This window comes from Coenobita brevimanus, chromosome 62, assembly GCF_032717465.1.
Source record: "Coenobita brevimanus isolate Jiangsu-jjx chromosome 62, ASM3271746v2, whole genome shotgun sequence".
Taxonomy (NCBI): Eukaryota; Metazoa; Arthropoda; class Malacostraca; order Decapoda; family Coenobitidae; genus Coenobita; species Coenobita brevimanus.
In genome coordinates this window covers 12,091,103-12,113,538 of record NC_137015.1, presented here as the reverse complement: position 1 = coordinate 12,113,538, position 22,436 = coordinate 12,091,103, and the positions used below count along the sequence as shown (strand labels likewise).

The following is a 22,436-nucleotide window of genomic DNA, read 5'->3' as shown; positions in this document are numbered from 1 at the left end:
GTGCTGGGCCCCGCTAGGCAGCTCAGTGTTGCCAATGCCTTACCATTGGAAAGCGCTACGACACGCCAAAATTTGACACAAATCTGCCAGAAACTTAATTTTTGGCAAATTTTTTGGTACTTATAAACGCGATTCACGTGACTGAACAAATTTAGAAAATCCACATGACACGTGAATCGCGTGACTGACACTGAGAGGGTTAATATCTCGAAAACTTTAGCAGTTTGGGAAACAAATTAAAGACCATGTTACTCACCAACTCTTCTTCTTGCAAATGAAAGTATCCTCTTGTCTGTAAGTCGTCGTGTTGATGAGTAATAATGTAAAGGAGAGTAATTTTTGGCATGAGAGGTAGGCTGTATTCATGCGCACGGCCTGGATTTTGGCTTCGCTCTTAACGTGATAACTTCTCCATTACTAAATAAACTAGACACAGTGGTGTCCGAGGCATGTCCTATGGCAGTATCACTGAGTCCTTTCTTAGCATCCATGGAAAGAGGCTTGGCAGGGGTGGATGAGGCAAAGGTCCATGTGAGGCAGGAACGAAATCAGACGAGAAGGATTAAGAAAAAATCATCTTACACTTGGCAAGTCACAGAGATGGCTGAGGTATGGTTAGCTCGGGTGGTGGGAGACCTCCCTATCTTTTGGTGACGAGATCAAGTGGTGGTCACTTCAAACTATGGCACGAAAACAAGTGCGGTTCCAACCGACACCTGGCAGTTAAGGGCTAAAGCAATATCCAGTGAAATTATGCAACATCTGGCACAGAAACTGGACGTAAACAGCGGTTCTTTGCAATATCCGGCATCGAGGTATATCAACTGGCTTGTAAACATAGCCAACCAATGTTGTAGTACTGTACTGACAATGTTTTATTATTGCTTTATTGCATTTTATGCTTAATTTTCATCTTTTGCTCATGGGAAAGATTTTAAGATAGAGGGTTAAGACAGATAATAACACAATATCTGGCCTGATGCTAAATATTGAGCCAGTGGGGGATACTCTGCAATATCCAGCATTTTGCAATATCGGCATAGGGCTTGGCTGAATTACACAGGATAGTTGAGAGTTTACCGTACTATGAATGTTCATCTTTATGGTATTAAACCACGTGTGTTTTAAGTTTTGCTTCAGCTATAGGACATTTTTTTTATATTCTGTTCTAGCTAACACCATGAAATTTTAGTTAGCAGAGGAGAGGGCCCTTGAGCTGCAGCAGTTAAAATATTGGTAACGGTTTAGTATTACAGTAGAGTACAGGTATATGGGCTATATTGCTCATATTCAGTGTCTAATAACACTGTGGTATTTTCAGGTTTCACATACTGAGTGAGAAAACAGGGATGGTGTGGTACATGATGTGGCATTGTCAAGATCAAAACATCTAGTACTGTCTCATACAGGAATTTGTCATCTGTTTGTGACTTAACCAAGATCTGTTTTCTGTTTGCTGAAATGGAAACAGAATAAAGGAATGATGAATTAGATTCATTCACTGTTTATAAGAAGAGAAGACAAAATGGGGTCAGTAATTAAAAGTGAGTACTATATTGCATAGTAATTTTGTTATCATACAGTATTGTCCAGTTTTCATATTTCCTGTTTAGGAGTTCTCAAGACGAAGCAAGATGTTGAGATATTGGTTGATGGTGATGATAATGGAGAAATGTGAATTTTGTATTGTAGTATAAAGTTTTGCCAAACTGTGGGCAGATTAATGGGAAAACTGCTGTTGACATAAATACCATTATATTTTCTTCCCATTATCAAATGGTATAGATGCAGTACAGTAAAATACTGTTTTTATGTGTCATGCATTTTGTTTCAGCCTTACTGGTACATCTACTTTGGTTGGCAGTCCTGTTCATTGCCAGTGCTTTAACCAATGGTAAGTTTTGAGGCATGTGATAGATATTGTACTGTTTTTTGTTTTGTTATGTTTCATTTTAAGAAGACTTCAACATGCTTGCATGTGTCGGCCTTGGTCACCTAATGGCGGCTCTCCATGCTGCTCAATCTATGGCAGTCTCCCTGTTCAGTCCCTTAACCCTGAGGTCACACTTAATGACCTTGTCCCATGTCTTTTTCGGTCTACCCCTTGCAACTCCACCCCAAGTATTAATGCTTCTTACTTTCTGTACCCAGTTATCATTCCCTATCCTCTCCACATGCCCAGACTACCTCAATATACCTCTCCTCATCATAACACCAATACACTCCAGTCCCATGCTACCTCTCAATTCTTCCATTATAAACCCAGCCCTCCCAGGCCTTGCACGCAGGGACACACTGTACATCCACCTAATCATTGTTATTTCTTTATGTACGAGCCTGCGAATATCCTCTTCCTTAACTGCTCAGGTCTCACTACCATACAGCATCACACTCCTTAAATATGCTGCATACAAAGATCCCTTAGCACGTAGGGAGGACCCTCTCAATGCTAGGAGAGGCAACAGCTCCCTGAACTTCTTCCAACCACTTCTTTCCCTAGCCACAGAGCTAGCTCCAGCCTCACCTCCACCATATGTCTCCCAAATAACAAAACTCTTCCAGACACTCGAGACTCACCAGCAAGTTCAATCCTTTCATGCCTGACAGTCTCCACCTGCTCTCTCCAACACGCCGCACACATAAAATCAACGTTAACTTGCAGTCTACTTCTAATATCACTATATCCCTTATGCACCCACTTATCACAAACACTGCACAAGATGGAATTATTTCTCTCGCTCTTGTGGCAAATTGCACTTGACCGCTCTCCCTCTTCATTGACAGTACTGCCACCAACCCTAGGTATCATCCATTTTGTTTTATCTACATTTACTCTTAAGCCCTTGTGTCCCATACCATCTCCCTACTTCCTAAATCTTTCCTCTGCCTCTCTTTCATTCTCTGCAATCAGCACCAAATCATCAACATACAACATCTCCCACGGGAGTCCATTTCTGAAGTCATGGAGAGGGCTAAAAGTACCATGTACAGAGAACCCATATTAAGTTAAGTATTGACCCATGCAGCTGTGGACATGATTAGGTACAGGTAGTGTACATCATCAGACATGAACATGAGTTTCTTCCTAACAGGAACATCATGTCAGTCAGGAAATTAAGTTTTGTCTCGGGTGGTAGGTGGTGGTGGCAGTCATCCATGTGATGTAGTGCCGTCAGCTTTTTCCATACCTATATCATTCTGTTTCAGTGTCTGCCCTCCTTTCTTCCAGCATCCCTCTTTTCTTCATGTGTCATTTATGACTCCTCTTCCCACTTCAGATGGCTCTATATTGAATGGCATCTAATGGTTCTTTAACCCATGAAACCATTCACAATTCTTAGTGGTAACCACAATAATGGGATGATGTGAAGCCTGCTGTGGTGCCCCTGCTATCTGTGTGGAGAAACTCAAATAATGTTTGTTCAGGAACTAAACCTCCACACTATTTCTCGCATCTTACTGTCACAAGGCGCTGTCAACTGCAAGGGAACATCGGTTCACTATGGAGGACGCTCCTGCAAGGGTGGTTGCCTGCCTGTGATTAATTGGTCTGTGCTGGAGAGATGGGTTGGTTGACAACAACAGTCTGCCCACTAATATGGATATGCTGTTCAGTAGAAGTCCTGTAATCTGGCATCCTTAGGGCCTATGCCGTGCCAGACTATTGGATATCCCTGACCATTGAGATGCTTGTCTAGAAATACTCCCAAATGCTTGTAAATAGTATAAAAATATATCTAATACAGTACAGTGAATTCTCATGTATTTACACTCCTCCCTTCATGCTCTTGGGTTTCCAAGGCTTCCAGACTAGGCATTTGATCAGGATCCTTTACATACATTCTTAGAAAGAAAGAAAAAATAGTATTTCCACAAAACAAAATTTATCCAGACTGAACACATACCCTGAATACTAAATGACAACAAAAAAGAGTGAATGCAGTACTATGGAGCCACCATGGCTATAAACTGACAGTAAAATCTAAAATCATTACAATCTAATTACTTCTGTTTCAACATTTCCAGTCATTCACTGACTATCCTTTCCACAGCCAGCTTAGTGTTTGTGATAGTGAACCAAGTGGCACCTCCACACTACCAAGCAGCTCTGAATCTGGCATTACAGTTGACATCCCAAGCAAAGCAACACAACATGGTAAGAATGCACTGACTGATAGAGTGCAGTACTCTATTGTTAACCCGTCCCGTCCTGACCGATTTCCCACCACTGACCCCCCCCCCATCCCCCCAATCTCAACCAATTTTGGATTTTTTATTTTTTATTTTTTGGCTCAAACCTCCGCTTTTGGTGAGAAACATCGAAAATTCATAGAGAAATCACTCACCTGAGGTTTAAAATACTAAATAAAGGTAGCAGTACCCCTTACCTTACTGGGTTTTCTATCAGGCTGGCTCCAAAGAAAACGAGTTCTGTGGGACGGTAACGATTCCACACCACTCATAAACGGTATTTATTTATTTATTTGGTACAAATTTATATGTACGAGAGTATATTGGTTTTCACACAGTAATATAGGCAATATAAGCATTGTTTCACTCACCAGACAGATCAGCATACCTGACCTTTTTTGGTGACATTACCTGATCATCTATTATGGCAGTTTCTTCCTCTAATACTCCGTAAACTTTGTCCTCCACATTGTTATTGATTGGGTAATCACTCTGGCCTTGAATTTTGTACCATGGCACGACATATCTTTACTGGCCAGGTCACTGGTAATAGGTGAATTGCAGAGACAATGGCATGTGGGGGGGGGGGAGGTCAAGCAGGGTAAGGCATTGTCCCTGCCTGGCATCTTGTAGAGGAAGGTGTCCTGTGCATATGTACCAAAAATCACGCACAAAATTTGAAAAATGTGCAAATGACAGACCTTGCAATTACGTCGCGTTTATATACATCAACAGGAGTCACAGTGACAAAACGTTTGGACGTATATATACTTCAACGGGACGTGGCGGCTTAAACTGGTGCTGGATAAAGATGCCTACCCAGAATGGGACTGATATATTTGGGTAGCTCCACTGTTCAGGTATACCAATGTCTCTCAACTCCCTCCCTCCAAAAGGAGGTTGGAATGTTGGAGAATGTGCCTGGAGTCCAAACAACAAAACTGTTAATGTCAGGAAATAGGGTCTAACTTGTGATAAACTGACGTAATCAGGGCTCTTGTAATTACTTTTAGAGCACACAAATATTGTTGTTAGAGCCACGGTCATGAAATGAAGGACATGGGAACCATCATATGTCACAAGTGGTCCGGTCACCTCCTTTGTCTATAAAAATGGATTATTGTATTGTATCATTTATAAAGGCTTCAGCATGCTTGTGTGCATCATTCTTGGTCACCTAATGGCACCTTTGACACTGCGTGATCTCTGGCAACTCCCTATTCAGTCTCTTATACTTGAGGTCACATTGTATGACCTCATCCCAGGTCTTTTTTTTTATCTGTCTCTTCCAGCCCTACCCTCAACGTACTTACCTCTCACCTAAAGCATTCAGTTGTCATCTTATCTAAAACCATCTCAATCTATCCCCCCCTCATCACAACACCAGTACATTCAGGTCCCATCCTTCCTCACCACTCTTCAGTCGCAATCCTAGCCCCCCCCAGACCTCATGAAGGATGCGCTACGCGTCTGTCTAATAATCTGAGTCTACAAATATCTTATTTCTTTACTGCCTGGGTGTCACTACTGTACAGATTTCACTCCCAATGCATGCTGCATACAAGGATCCCTTAGCACAGAGAGAGAGCCCTGTCAGTGTTAGGAGTGGCAACAGCACCCTGAACTTCCTCCAACCACTCCTTGACCCAGCCACAGAGCTCCAGCCCCACCTCCAGCACAAAACATGTTCCCCAGGTGACAAAACTCCACCACGCATTCAAGAGGCATGCCAGCAAGATCAGTCCTTCCAGGATGCTCAATCTCTACATGTTCACTCCAACATATGGCACACATGAAAGCAACATTATTACCTCTAGTACAGTAATGCACTCACTTATCACAAACATTGCACAAGATGGAGTTCCTTGTCTCATGATTGTGGCAAGCTGCACATGGCCACATTCTCTCTGCTTTGACAGTACTGCCACCAACCCTAGATATCATCACTCTTGTTTTGTCCCCTTTTTTTCTGTCATATATTTCTCGTACCAGTTTGTACGAGTTTCACTGCAGGACTGGAGCTTCTCCTTGGAGGGAGAGTGATAGATTCAACCTTTTCCAGTGCTGGCTAAGTATTGTATGAATCATAAAGTGATGTCTGGTGAGAGATTGTAAGTGGAAGAGTTGTGATTATTTTTGTGTATACAGTAATCCCCGTACTATCCGGACGCTCACTTTCCGGACATCCCCACTTACCGAATATTTTGGTCCCGGGATCCAGTATTCCCAAAATGGGCAAAAATTGCAAAAAATTCGAAAAAAATCCGACTTTTTTCCGCCCGTAATTTGAACTTGGTGTGGGGGGCGCGGGCCAGCTGTGTTTTGGTATGTAGTTCTGCCGCCGTCCACTAGAGCGCCCCTGCATCCTCCCCATTTACCACCTGTCTCTTGTTGTGAGTGCATGCTTGTGATCATGGCCACCCACGTGCTCGCTTTTGTGGTGGTACCTTACCTGTTGCAGGCTCTCCTGCTGCTCTCGTGCCTCTTGTTAGTGTGTATGATGATGGCCTTGCCGCCTGAGAAGAGGAAGAGAGCGGTTTTGACTCTGGAGAAGAAGAGGGAGATATTAGACAAGGTGGATGCGGGATGGTCTACCTCACGCATCCTTCGTGAATTCAGCCTGGCCCAATCTACTTTGTTTGATATCAAGAGATACCGTGACAAACTCATGCAGTACACGGCTGACTTCTCGTCGAAAAGCAAATGCAACGTGGAGAGGAAGATGATGTTTACTCCCAAGTATGCTGAAGTCAACCGCTCCACACTGATTTGGTATTGACAGCAACGTGCTGATGGTGTGCTGGTGCGTGGCACGGAGCTGAAGGCTGCTGCTGAGAAGTTCGCCAGGCTTCACGACGCCCTAGACTTCAAGGCATCCGAGGGTTGGCTCTTTGCATTCAAGTTACAACATGGCCATACCAACCGTAAGTCTCATGGCAAGGTTTGGACTCCAACAAGGATGGAGTAGAGGAGTTTCGGCACAAGGTGAAGCGCTTTATTGACAGGGAGGGCCTCACTCTCGGTCAAGTCTACAATGCTGATGAAACTGGTTTATTCTATCGCTCTTTGCCTACGAACACTCTAGCCAAGGAGATGGAGAAGCGTGTACTTGGCCGCAAGCTCTCCAAGCAACGGATATCTGCTTTGTGTTGTGCCAATGCTAACGGCATGCACCGGCTTAAGCCCGTTATTGTTGGCCGTGCAAAGCAACCTCGGTGTCTTCGTGGGGTGATAGATGTCCTTCCTGTCGTTTGGTACCATTTTTTGAAGCATGGTTCACTGCCCAGATCTACAAAGACTGGTTCCAACACCATTTCGTCAAGGTCATCCATTACCAGATGGAGAAACTGGGAATCCCACGCGACCAGGTAAAGGCCCTCCTTCTCCTCAACAATGCACCTGCTTACCCGTGCAACAAGGACTTAGTGGCTGAGAATGGCCGGATTAGGTGCATGTTTCTGCCATCTAATATGACTGCTCTCATCCAACCAATGGACCAAGGAGTGATCATGGCAACGAAGAGGCTGTACCGAAGGAAGTTCCTGGATGAAGTGATGGCTGTTCTCGAGGACGTGGACAAGCGCAGGGAGGGATGGGACACGTGAGGCCAGCGGACTTTGGAAAACTTTTGCCGCTAGAACATCAAGTCTGCCATTTACAACTGGGCCAGTGCATGGAAGGAAGTCCCTGTCAAGACTCTAGAAAATGGTTGGTCTCGTCTGCTTCTCGGAATAGATGTGGAGCACTTTTTCCTAGGTTTTGACGTGGATGACTACCATGCATGTCTACGTGCACATGGGGACGATGTTGATGTGGACGAAGTGTGTGAGTGGTTGGATGACGATGAGGGCGTTCCTGGGTATCAGACCATGTCTGATATTGAGATTGCATCTTCAGTTGCAGGTGTCAGTACCCAGCTTGAAGATTCTGATGAGGACGGCAACGATGATGCAGACTCCTCTCAGCGTGACACTACTCCAGCCGTCCCCAAGCTGAGCGCACTCCGGGAACATGTAGAGTTCGTTCTGGACTACCTGGAGCACCCGGACTGTGACAGGGAGATGGGGCCCTTGGGACTTGTGGAGGAAGTGGGTTCTTTCAGGCAGCGCATCATTAATTGTCAAAATCGTCGTTCCTTGCATCAATCAACCATTGACAGCGTTTTCAGACCCGTGACCCCCGCTCTGCGCAGCCCTGGCTCCACTCCATTGCCTCCCCAAGACAGGCCCTCATCCTCCAAGTTACAGCCCAGCACATCAGGCACGGTGGAGTCACCACTTGACTTGAGTTTGCGCCTCTCTTCAGAGTCGTCTGCAGTGGGTACTCCATCACCACGACCCAGCGACGCACCCCTAGGCCACCTGCATCAGCTACTCGCAGACTCTGACAGTGATTAAACGGCAAGAACTTCTCCACTAGACCACATGGGAATTTACAGTGTTGTGCAGTGAAATAAAACAGTGCATAGTGTTAAGAAATTAGAATTTTGAGTGCAAAGACTAAAGTGCAGAGTGCAACACTGATTTCATGGACTTTCAATGTAGCGCAAATAAACTAGTGTGTGTTATGTTTAGAAAACGGATTTATGAGTGCAAAGACTTTAAGTGCAGAGTGCAACACTTATTTCATTAAGGTACAATGGAGCTCAGGTAAGACTAGAGTGCGCAGTGTTAAGAGAATGGAATTCTGAGTACAAATGACTAAGTTCAGTGGAAGACTTCATGTACAGTGTACTGCAGGTGCTGCAGGAACTCCTTTTTACTGTCAGAGTCTGAGAGGAGGTGGGTTATTTATCGAGATGGCCAGGGACTTGTTGTTAATACCCAGAATGTTTCATATTGTACTGTATTTTCCATACTTACCTCTAAAACCTCGTTTCACTCTTTTATGTCCCTTATTGGTGTGAATAGGGTCTTAGGTGCTATGCATGTGCAGTAGGGAGGTGTTTTTCTGAGTTAGGCTAGGTAAGGGCCCATAACTACCAGTTCAGGAGCCAGGGACTTGTTGTAAGTACCCAGAATTTTAAATATTGTATAAACTCACCTCTAAAACCTCATTTTATGGTTCTTTTGCATTTATTTCAGTCTTTTAAGTCCCTTATTGGTGTGATTTGGGTCTTAAATAGGTGCTATGCATGTCCAGAGGGAGTTGTATAGGTGTTTTTCTGAGTTAGGGTCAATAAGTACAAGTCCAGGAGGCTGGGGCCCACTATCCGGACGGGACCACTTTCCGTACATGCCTTTGGCTCTGTTACATCGGATAGTGGAGGGATTACTGTATTGAGAACCCATATACTGTGCATATACAGTATATATATATATATATATATATATATATATATATCTATCTATCTATATATATACAAATAGATAGATAGATAGAGGCATATCCTAGTTTAACGATGTAATTGGTTAGGTAAAAACCCATCGTTAGGTGGGTTATCGTATATCGGGGTACTTTAACATGTAATGTGAAGTGTTTACCAGCCTTGGGTTTCCCTCTCAAACCAAGCCTAAAACCCACCCAAATAAACCTATAAATAAGTTTAAAGCCTATCTGAATGGCCTAACACTTGTCAAGGAAGCTAACCTAAGCCTAACACCTGTAAATAACGCACTAAAACCAACAAATAAAATCTGAAAACCGTCAAATATAAGTCTGGAAAAAATCAAGCCTGGTAAACTGTACCCCAAAATCACAATGTTCACCCCACGTATGGCTAAAACACATTAATGTACTGTGTGTGTGTGTGTGTATATATATATATATATATAATATATATAAAACTATATCTATCTATCTCTCTGTCTATCTATTTATCTATCTATATAAAACTATCTCTCTCTCTCTCTCTCTCTCTCTATCTATATATATCCATCCATCCATCATCCAATCCTACATTGCCCCATGAGGAGCGTAGGAGCCCGGGGCTAGGCAGTTGGTCCTGACATTTAAGATGAGAGTGACCAGCCTCACTCATCCCTGAGTGGCATTACATGAGCAGTCAACCTCAACCATCCCTTGGATATAAACCTTCACCATCTCAATCTGATTGGAACACAATAATTACCCACTGAACCACCAGGCACCAAAATTTGGTTATTTGGTTACCACCCAGCGTAGAAAATGGTTTCCTGGTGCACAGGAAACTATTAGGCTTGTCACTCAGTGTAGAGTCACCCACAGGCTGAAGGAAGTGGAAAGAATGAAGAAAAGAAAGACAGAAGAGAATGGAAGGAAAGAAGGATGGAGAGGAAAGGGCAGACATCTGATAGCAGAACTACATCGAGTGAGTGGATGGTGAGCGCCCCCACCTACCACGAATATATATATATATATATATATATATATATATATATATATATATACAGTAGAACCTCTCTCATTCGGGCTATATGGGGGGAAGGGTTGTCCGAATTAGCAGATAGTCCGGACCATCAGGGTAATCTCCAGTTCATACCAAAAACTATCTACATATGGTATGCTTGTTAATTATTAACATATGTTGCATATGTCAACCCTACATAACTGCAAAAGACGAAAGGATACTAAAATAACCAAACTAATCATGTACGATAGTTTTATATTGCATAATTTACAGGTAAGGCCATGACAAGAAACTAGCCTACATTTTAAATTGTAGTAAGTGAATAAGGCCCGTGCAGGCAAAAAAATAAATTAATTAGTTAACTGTAATATTTGGAATAAAAATAACACTTATGTAGGCAAAAAATACATTGTCATCTTTGGCATATTGATAACACCCATATGGGCAAGAACCTAATGTTTGATGTACAAGTAAAGTACATTTGAGTACAAAGAATAACCTACAGTAATCACTAAACACTGCAGAATATTCTGACCCATTTTTGTGTAAGCAAACTCCTCCTTTTAACACCTTTATTCATTGCAGAAGCTACACTTGCATTAAGGGGCATGGTAAGGAGGATTAACTTTTGAAATACAGCGTAAAAATATTAGTGGTTGGTGAACTAGTTGATGGAACGAATGCTAGCATGTGTTTAAACAGGCGCCCATGTTGAGACCTAGCGTGATCCGAGACTAAACGAATGATGATCGCTTTCCGCGCCGATACTGAAAATGACTTTAGAATTACTTTCAACATATTTTTGGAGCTTATTATTTTTAAATTTTGTCCAAATTAACAGAAGTCCGGATTAAAGGGGTCCGGACCAAAGAGGTTCTACTGTATATATATACAGTACAGTCCCAGTTAACCGGGCGGCATGGGGAATTTATCTTCCTGGTTACAGATTTTTCCCGTAGTTCTGATATTCAAATCTATACAAAGACGATAATTATCACAGCAGTAAATACAATTCAGGTACTCACCACTCATATCAGGGGCCACACTAAGAGATTCCACCTGAAAAATTGCCTCGTTAACACACACCATGGTCATAATGCATGTGCATGCAATGCCTTGCAGTACTGCAAAATGCACGTCAATTCTGTTAACTACCGAATAATTTGTTGTATGTACTGTACTCATAAAAATGGAAAACTAAAGAAATGAAATCCTGAATATTTATTGGTGAATTATCACGACACTTGTGCCCCCACATAAACTTTGTTTACAGTCCCGGCCCCGACTGACCGCCACTCATCTGTTTTGCACCATTCTGTTAACTACCGAAGTATTCGTTGTATGTACTGTACTCATAAAAGTGGAAAAATAAAGAAATAAAATCTTGAACATTTATTGATGAACTGATGTTAAGACTGCACTGTAGAATTATCACGACACCTGTGCCCCCACACAAGCTTTGTTTACAGTCCTGCCCCCGACTGACCGCCACCATTCCACCCTTCACCCACCAATCAGCTGTTTTGCACAAAATAAAATACAATATGTACATATGAAGTGCAAGCATATTATTTTTTTTTCTTCCAGCAAAGTAAACCTTCATTCCTATTAACATTTTTTTTTTTTTTCCATCTCTGCCAGCACACATGCATTCTAAGATGAATATATGTGGTGCAAGTTAGAGTCGGTCCGTTAGGAAGAAAAACACCAGCGTTTGCTGTTTGCTCTCTCCCAAGATGTCTGGTTTACAAATTCCATTCCTGTCTTTGAAACGATTTAACCATCCAATACTGAAATCACACTCGACTTCTATATTCATTTTACTGTGAAACTCTCTTGCTTTTTCTTGTATAAGAGGGCCAGAAATAGGTGCTCCCCTAGATCTTTCTAAGCAAAACCACTCGAACGATGAAGAGTATTGTCTTTTTTCAATGGACTTACTTGTCTCGCTTTTCATGAAAAATTCATTGAGCTTCGATGCTTGGGCCTCAATATTATAAATAGTTGAATTTCCTACATTACATTCAGTCATCAGTGTTTTATAATGTTCGCCTTTTTCAAGTCTATTGCATAAGTCCAGCTTCTGTTTCAAGGTAAGCACGACACGCTTACGTTTAGTTTGCTCTTTAGGCAATTTGGAGTGTTGAAATTACCGTCCATCAGAGCAACACAACAGCAAAAGAGTTTGTTTACTGTCTGGTGGTAAAAAGCAGACTGGTGAGTTGTGGAAATTGTGGAGGGTGTGGAGGAAGAGTGAATTCAAGTACGGGAAAGAGGGAAGAGGAGGACTGGTTAAGAGGATTTACTAGGGATCTACATTAGCCAGACATGCCTTCACCTCGCTTAGTCCGACTTCACCCAGCCTCGCATGACACGATAAAATGGCGGTTTGGCGGTCCATTCAAATTGGAGCACAGTTATAACTTACTGACATTTTTACCAGCCCTTGAATTTTCCCGTTTTTCTGAGCATTCCGTTTGTCTGGATACCGGATAGCAGGGATTGTACTGTGTATATATATATATATATATATATATATATGGTGGTGGGTTGGTGCCTCACCCCATAAAAAGAACTACTAAACAAGCGAATAAAGCGCCTCGGACCCGGTCGGACCATACGTTAACAACTAAGGAACAGATATAGGACATTCTTAGGGTGGGAACTTGGAATGTGAGAGGAATGAATGATGAAATGAAAGAGAGAGAGATTGTTCAGGTGCTTGAGGATGCAAGAGTGGATGTATGTGGACTGACTGAAACTAAATGGAAAGGTGAAAGGATGAGAGAATGGGAATATGGTTTAGGTATATGTGTGGGAGTTAATGAGAATGAGAGGGCAAGAGAGGGAGTATGTCTAATGATAAGCAAGAAGTGGAAGGAGAAGACAAGAGAGTCTGGAACAGTGGGTGCAAGGATTGTATGGGTGAGGATGAAAGTAGGTATACAAACATGGGCGATTGTATGTGTGTATGCTCCAACAGAGGACCGAGTGGCAAGAGTGAAAGATGAGTTTTGGGCGAGAGTAGAAGCATGTATCGACAAATTTGAGAGGAGCGAGAGAGTGCTTTTAATTGGAGACATGAATGGCAAAGTTGGGAATGTACGAGTGGATGGAGTGGTTGGTCAGTGGGGTGTGCCAGCTGAAGTAGATGGGAATGGTAGTGCTTTGGTGGACATCTGTGCTGGTAAGGGGTTGGCAATAGCCAACACCTACTTTCGGCACAAGATGATCCATCGGTATACATGGAGAGTAATGTGGAGGATGGATGGGGAGCTTGTTGAACGAAAGGCAATGATAGACTATGTGTGTGTGGATGAGCGAATGAGAAGACAAGTGTTGGATGCAAGAGGGTGGGGGAATGGAGTCTCGGACCATCACTTTGTGATGGCCAAGGTAAAGCTGCAAAGAAAATGGTTGAGGAGACTAAGGAGAAGACAGGAGGAAACAGCTCTTGTGAAAAGAGTGGAGAATTTGCAAGATAGTGAGAAAATGGCAGAGTATAAGAGCATAGTGGAAGAAAGATTGGGAAGGTATGAGCTAGAGCAGCTGGAAGGGGTGGAAGATGTATGTAAGATATTCACGGAAGAGATAGGTGCAGCGTGTGAGGTGGTTTGTGGAGTGAGGAGGAGATGCAAGGGTGTGCAAGGGACAGCATGATGAGGTGAAACGAGCTGTGGAACAAAAGAAGAAGGCATATATTGAATGGTTGGCAAGTAGGGGTAGGGGAGAAGATGAGAGAGAGAAAGAGGTATATGTGAGCAGAAGAGAGGTGAAGAGACTGGTGAAGGAGAGTAAGAAGAAAGTGGATGAAGAGTTTGGGAGGAATCTGAGTGTGAAATGGAGGGAGAATAAGAAATTGTTTTGGAAGGAGGTAAAGAAAGTAAGGCAGTGTGAAAGGGAAAATTATAGGGGAGTGAAAGACATGAATAATAGATTGTTGGTGGAGAAGAGAGAGAAATTGAGGAGATGGAAGGAGCACTTTGAGGATTTGTTGAATGTAGAGAGTGAGAGCAATGCGAGTATAAGTGGTTGGGGAATGGGTGGGAGAAGAAGAGATGAGAGGAGGGAGGAAGAGATCAGTAGGGCAGAAGTAGTGGAAGCAATGAAGAAGAACAAGTTGGGAAAGGCCCCAGGAATTGACGGAGTGTGTGGTGAAATGCTGAGGTATGGGGGTGAGATTGTTGTGGAGTGGATATAGAAGTTGTGTAGATTGGCATGGGAAGAAGGAAGGGTTCCAGAGGACTGGAAATCAGGTATAATTGTTCCTTTATACAAAGGAAAAGGGGAGAGAGAAGTATGTGGTAACCATAGTGGTATTTGCCTTCTTAGTGTGACTGGTAAAATATATGGTAGAATACTCATTGATAGAGTTAGGCATATGACAGAGGAGCTAGTTGGAGAAAAACAAGGGGGATTTAGGAAGGAAAAAGAGTGTGTAGATCAGATATTTGTTCTGAGATGTTTAGTGGAGAAGTATCTAGAGAAGAGAAAGAAAGTGTATGCTGCCTTCATGGACTTGGAGAAAGCTTATGACAGAATAGATAGGCAAGGTATGTGGAAGGTATATTAAGAATATACAGTATAGAGTGGAGGGGAAATTGTTGAGTTCTGTGAAGAGTATGTACGAAGGAGCTGGGGCTACGGTGAGAGTGGATGGTGAGCTGAGTGAGTTCTTTGATCTCAATGTAGAACTGAAACAGGGTTGTGTGATGTCTCCATGGCTGTTTAACCCCTAGGGTACGCAATTCTCCAGCCTTGACTGTCCCCCAGGACGCAAAAACAGGCCAATTTTTCGACTTCCTCAAAGATTAAAAGTTTTATGCCCAATTTATAGAGCTTGAATTTACACACCTTAAAATGCAAATCCCACCCTCCTAGACCCAATAGTTACCAAGCTATGGTCCGTCAAAATTTATAATAGTTAACCGTCGCGGCCCCTGTGAGAAAGAAAATACGCCGCTCGCACCTGTTTTCTTCGCAACAATACATACAAAAATCACCAAGATCAACTTTTTTTGGTGTGTATAGATGTTATAAACCATTGTAATGTGCCTAGAAAAAAATAAAATAGTAACAAACCCACTAAATAAATATGATAAATAAAAATTATCCTTTCCTCCTCTTCTCTCCTCATACCTCCAATTCCCTCCCTCCCCTTCCCTTCCCTTCCCCTCGCCTAACCTCCCCTCCCCTTCCCTTTCCTCTTCCCCCTTCCCTCCCTGCCGAGCTGTCAAATCTAGCAAGGGAAATAGGTTATGAACCCCCCAATAAAAATATGATAAATAGTAAAAATTATCCTCCCCTTCTCTCCCCTCTTCAAACCTCCAGTCCCCTCCATCCCCTTCCCTTCCCTCCCCTCCTCTCTCCTCTCCTTCCCTCCCAACGCCTCGCCTAACCTCCCCTCCCCCCTCCCCTCCCCTCCGAGCTGTCAAATCTAGTTTTCGTTTCATTTCGTTTTGTTTCGTTTTGAAGGCTCCAACATGCTTCCATGCGTCGGCATAAAATAAAATGTCTTTTTCAAGTGGGTTTCAACTAAAGACAGTTAAAGCAATTGTGGTGTGGATATCTGTATGCAAACACCAATAAATTACAGGTAATGATTCAAAAACACGTGCAATAAAGCGTAAAAAATACGCAAAATATTCGAGGCCGGGGAGGTGCTGGGGGGTGTGGGAAGGGGGTGGGGGGTAGGGGGAGCTGCTAAGGTCAGGAGGGGGTGGATGGGGATCGAGGGATGGGAGGAGACCACCACAAGACACAAAGGAAGGGCCAAAGTGGAGTACAGGTACATGGAGGGAGGGTAGGGGGGAAATACCCTCCCCACAGTTGACTGAGGAGGGGGACGTGGGGGGGGATCCACATGGGAGGGGGGGATGCATGAGGAGGGGGTGGGAGGGGTTGTTGTGGTGGTAAGAACGGTGAGAGGTAGGGTAGTAACAAGGTAGTGGAGTAGAAGGACATGGCGAAAGGGAGGTGGGGGGTACACCCCCCACCACCTGGTTACGGGCCTGGGTCCCCCCCTCCGATGTGTCCAATACCTATATAGTTCTGATAAAGCGTAAAAAAACGTAAAATATTCGAGGCCGGGGAGGTGCTAGGGGGTGCGGGAAGGGGGTAGAGGAGCTGGTTAGAATCCATCTACATCACAGCTGGGGTGGAGCCAGCTGCCACCAGTTTTTTGTGGATGTTGTACGATCGGTGTTGCTCGACCTCTTAAGAAATTGTGCAAAAAGCCCGATCGATGAGATTAGCACTTAAGGGGTTAATATATACGTGGATGGGGTTGTAAAGGAGGTGCAAAGTAGGGCAGTGGATGTGGGGGTGGCTCTAATGAATGAGGGTGAGATTTGGAAGATTCCGGTGTTGCTGTTTGCTGATGATACAGTATTGTTGAGTGAAGATGAATGGGAGTTGCAAGGTTTGGTGAATGAATTCGGGACAGTGTGTAGGAGGAGGAAGCTGAAAGTTAATGTAAACAAAAGTAAAGTTATGGTGTTTGAGAGGAATGAAGTCACAGACTGTACAGTGAGGTTGGATGGTGAGGATATGGAGAATGTGAGTGCATTCAAGTACTTGGGTAATGTGATGAGTAAGGATGGAACTTTGGGGGATGAAGTGCGTGAAAGGGTACAGCAGGGAAGGAAGGTTGTTGGTTCACTGAAAGCAGTGATGAGAAATAGGGAGGTGAGTATGGAAGTTAAGAAGTCACTGCAAGATAGTATTGTGATCCCTACCCTGACATATGGAAGCGAGGCGTGGACCTTGCAAGTGGGGAACAAGTGAAGAGTGAGAGCAGTGGAAATGAGTTACTTGAGAGGAGCATGAGCAGTGACAAGGAGGGACAGGTTGACGAATGAAGAAGTGAAGGAACGTTGTGGAGTGGATGTGGATGTGGTTGAGAAGATTAGGAGAAATACACTGAGGTGGTTTGGACATGTGGAGAGAATGGAGAATGAACGACGGACTAAGAAGGTGTATGTAGGTGAGGTGGAGGGAGGGAGAGGGAGGGGTAGATCGAGGATAAGGTGGAGGGATGGAGTTGAGAGGTATATGAGGGAGGGGGGGGGTGAGTTGGGGGGAGGGTATTCAAATGGTGGGTGACAGAGCAACTTGGAGGCGTTTTGTCTGCGGCCACCCTTTGCAGGATTAGGGCGTCGGGCTATAGATAGATAGATATATATATATATATATATATATATATACTGTATATATGTACAGTATATATATTTATATATGAATATACAGTACCCTCGCGTCCAACACGCGTTTGTCCAGCACGATTCGCATCCAGCACGGAGAGCAAAAAATTAGTACAATTTAATACAATTACTGTAACATGGGTGCATTATAGTAGGACTCGCGTAAATTTGCGGCTTTGGTGTGGCCCGCACCTGTGTACAATGTTGCCACGTTTCCTCAACTTGCGATGTGAAACGGAAGCTATTTATGTACAAGGCATCACAAATACGATAAATTCAGATGAATAAAACTTACACTTGTGTATTTAGATGGATGAATCAGCAGTAATCTTATTATGCATAAAATATTTATACAGTAACACAGAAACATGGCATACGTATTGTACAGTGTTGCTAAAAGAAATTGTAGTCACTTTTAATGGTTTTTAGCGTAGTTTTAGGGTGGGTAATAATATCACAGTTATGGATATAAGATAATGAGCCTGGAAAAAGAAGAAATATGCCAATATCCAAAGTAAAAGAAATAATTCATATAATTCTTTTGAGTGGCAACGCTGACACACCCAGTCTGGCCTTAGATAAAGTACGTACCCCTCCATAGACCCAAGCATAGCTTGGACAGGTGTTGCTAGGGAAAAATGCTCACATTTACTGGCTTTTACCATAATTTTAAGGGCGAGGAATTATCACATTTATAACCATAAGCTAATATGTAGGACAAAATAGTAGGCATATTCCAATACTGAAGTAAAAAAAAAAAAAAAAACATTATTCACTCGCGAATGGCAACACTTCCACACCCAGAGAAAGAGAATGAATGAATGAAAATCAATCATGGTACTGCAATAACGGATCATCTGTCGCCGTATACAAAAAATGATAAATATCACTAAATACTGTATAACAAAACCAAATTAACAAATGAAAGCACAATTATAAATAACTTATAAAAGAATCAAAAGCACTCAAGGTGGCTCACATCTCCCGCCAGGAGAGAAAGAGAGAGAGAGAGAACGGTATAGAAAACGTGGCAACACTGTACACAGGTGCGGGCCACACCACAGGCGCAAATTTACACGAGTCCTACTATAGCATAACATGCACGGAGCTCCGAGAAGTGGGCGAAATCCACAGAGTTCGCCTCTAGCACGATCACCCCCGGTCCAACACGGTCATACTGGACGTTCCTGTGATGCTGACAGCCAATCAAAACTTCTGATCAATTTGCCTTCCCCACCCGCTATCGTGACGTGATCGTGAAGTCGTCCAATCAAAAATACTTCTGCTTTCAATTATGTTCTGTTTAAATTTCAACCGCCACAGTGCCACTCATTCGCATAATTCGCATTGGAAGGTGCTTTTTTCTCGCGCATTTTCTGCCCTTGCAACTGCATTTTATCCTGCTCACGATGCCTAGGAAGCCTTCTGAGAACCCCAAGAAGCAGCAGCACCTCCCTAAGGCCACCAAGCTAGAAATCATTGAGAGGAAGAAGAAAAGGGAGAGGAAAGTGGACATCGCCAAGGCCTACGACGTGAATGAAGCCAGTGTGAGGACCATAATAAAAAACCAAGACAAGATCCTGGCAGCAATGAAGGCTAACGAAGTGCTAGGACAGGCAGAAGCAGGATTTTCCATGGATGTGAATGAGGATAGTGATTCTGAGTGTGATTTCGAAGGATTTATGAGGGACGTTGAGGAGGAGCAGCGGCCATTACCTGCTAGTGACGCCAGCAGCCATCCTCCGGGGACCCAGTAGGACTACCTACAGCTTCGGATACCACCTTCCATTCCCAGCAAGCCCACCACACTATCCTAAAAGGTTAGTTATCATTCATAGTACAGCACCATTTATTATAATTACAGGAGTACCAATATATGTAAAGGTATATGGTAGGTATTTAGGGTGACTTTTCCTAGTGTTGCTGACATAATTTATTTTTCCCCATAAGCTCTGTTATTTGTCCAACACGTTTTTGGTCCAACACGGGACCTGTGCATGACAATATTACCGTGTTGGACGCGAGGGTACTGTATATATGTATATATATATATATATATATATATATATACTGTATACAGTCAAAGCTCAGTTAAGTGGAATGCATGGGGATTCTTCCATCCCGGATATGGAATATTCTGGATAACCAAATGTTACTCTTAGAAATTTTCTGGGAGGTCAAACAAATGAAATAGGACCAAACTTGGGACTTTACCTTATTTCGTAACGTACATTATTCAGTATTAGATACAGTACAGGTACACTACAATACACAAAAAAAGACAGCAAGAGAAATTGTACAGGACTGAACACAAACCTGCAAACTTTACCAAAAATTATTTAAAGAAAAATGTAGCATATGTTACAGGCCAAAATAATTTTGAAAACTTAGCTGCATACATTACTTTATCCTGTTCTGTACAGAACTAATTAAGAATTATAGGGGGATCATCAGGATCATGAGATGATTCAGACAGTGGAGAAGGATAAGTGGAAGGAACAAGGTCAGGAGCTGAAGAAATGGAAGGAACTGGGTCAGGAGCTGAAGAAGTGGAAGGAACTGGGTCAGAAGTTGAAGAAGTGGAAGGAACAGGAATATTTTTGACCCCATGCAGGATCGAATTTGCGTTCCGGTTATATGCATGTGCCGATGCATCAGATGCTGGTTAATCGAGCTTTTATGGTATATTTATATATGTATATATATATATATATATATACATACAGTAATCACTCCAATATCCGGATCAATAGAGCCATCGGTAGGTTCGGATATTGGTTTTGTCCTGATATTGGGCCCCAGCTTATGGACTTGTACTTACGGACCCCAACACAGAGAAACACCTATACAACTCCCTCCGGACATGCATAGCACCTATTTAACACCCAATTCACACCAATAAGGCACATAAATGACTGAAATAAATGCAATAGACACATAAAATGTGGGTTTAGAAGTATGTTCATACATTAATAAACATTCTGGTACTTATGGACTCTAACCGAACCTAACCTAACCGAACCTAACCGAACTCTGAAAAACACATTCCTACTGCACATGCATGAGGTAAGTTTAGTATGGAAAGAAGTACAGTATGACACTTTCTGGTAAGTATAGTATGGGAAAAAATACAATATGAAACATTCTGGTAAATATAGTATGGAAAATAGTACAACATGAAACATTTTGGCTACTTACAGCAAGTCCCTGGCCACCTCGATGAATAACCGCCTCCTCTCGGACTCTGACAGTAAGAACGATTTCCTGAAGCACTTGCACTACACTCTTCCTGAAGTCTTGCACTGAACTTAGTCACTAACACACAGAAGTCCGTTCTTTTCACAGTGTTCACTTTAGTCCAAATAATGTTCCATTAAATTTAAGTGTTGCACATTAACTTTTCCCAAGTTTTTTTAAGTTTCCAAAGCCAAAACAAAGAAGGTTAGTTACGTTAAATTTCTTTTCTACTTAGTCTTTTCTCCCAACTTGAAAACCTTAACACAACACACCGTTTTTTTCACTGCACAACACTCAAAATTCCCGTGTGGTCTAGTGGAGAAGTTCTTGCTGTTTATTCACTGTCAGAGCCCGAGAGTATCACTGGCAGGCGTCCAAGGGGTGCATCGGTGGGTAGTGGTGATGGCGCACCGACTACAGAAGACTCTGAAGACAGCCGCAAACTCACGTCGAGCGGTGACTCCACTGTAGCTGATGTGCTGGGCTGTGGCTCGGAGCATGAGGGCCTGTCTTGGGGAGGCAACGGAGTGGAACCAGGGCTTGGCACAGCGGGGGTCACGGGCCTGAAAAAACTGTCAATCGTTGACTGACGCAAGGACCGACGATTCTGGCGATTGATGATGCGCTGCCGGAAAGCACGCACTTCCTCCACGAGTCCCAAGGGCCCCATCTCCCTGTCGCAGTCCGGGTGTTCCAGGTAGTCTAGGACGAACTCTAGATGTTCCCGGAGTGCGCTCAGCTTGAGGATGGCTGGAGTAGTGTCCTGCTGGGCGGAGTCTGCATCATCATCGCCTTCGTCGTCGGAATCTTCAAGTTCGGGACTGACACCAGCAACCGAAGACGCGATCTCGATATCAGACAACGTCTGATACCCAGGATCGCCCTCGTCGTCGTCCAACCACTCACGGACATCGTCCACATCAACATCGTCGCCGTGCGTACGTAGCCGTGCATGGAAGTCATCCACGTCAAACCCTAGGAAATCGTACTCCACATCTGTTCCGAGAAGCAGACAAGACCAACCATTTTCAAGAGTTTTCACAGAGACTTCCTTCCATGCACTAGCCCAGTTGTACAGCGCAGACTTGATGTTGTAGCGGCGAAGGTTTTCCAAAGTCCGCTTGCCTCGAGTGTCACGTCCTTCCCTGCGCTCGTCCTCGTCCTCGAGAACCACCATCACCTCGTCCAGGAACTTCCGACGGTACAGGTGCTTTGTTGCCACGATCACTCCTTGGTCCATTGGTTGAATGAGAGCAGTCGTATTAGGTGGCAGAAACATGCACCTAATACGGCCATTCTCAGCAACCAAGTCCTTGTCGCACGGGTGGGCAGGTGCATTGTCGAGGAGAAGGAGAGCCTTTACCTGGTCGCAAGGAATTCCCAGTGTCTTCGTCTGGTAATGTATGACCTCCTTGACGAAGTGATGGTGAAACCAGTCTTTGAAAATCACAGCTGTGAACCATGCTTTCAAAGAATGG

The 22,436-nt window shown here is 43.5% G+C and overlaps 1 protein-coding gene across 1 annotated transcript in view; it reads left to right on the top strand.

Annotated features, from left to right (window-relative positions):
• The first annotated feature begins 1,338 nt into the window (after nt 1–1,338).
• LOC145404107 (beta-1,3-glucosyltransferase) overlaps nt 1,339–22,436 on the top strand; it is a 196,105-nt gene continuing 175,007 nt past the window's right edge. Inside the window, exons 1-3 of the mRNA XM_080275722.1 lie at nt 1,339–1,544; nt 1,835–1,894; nt 4,053–4,156. Coding sequence (XP_080131848.1) covers nt 1,526–1,544; nt 1,835–1,894; nt 4,053–4,156 — 183 coding nt within the window. The 5' untranslated portion in view covers nt 1,339–1,525. The remainder of the gene's footprint in view (nt 1,545–1,834; nt 1,895–4,052; nt 4,157–22,436) is intronic.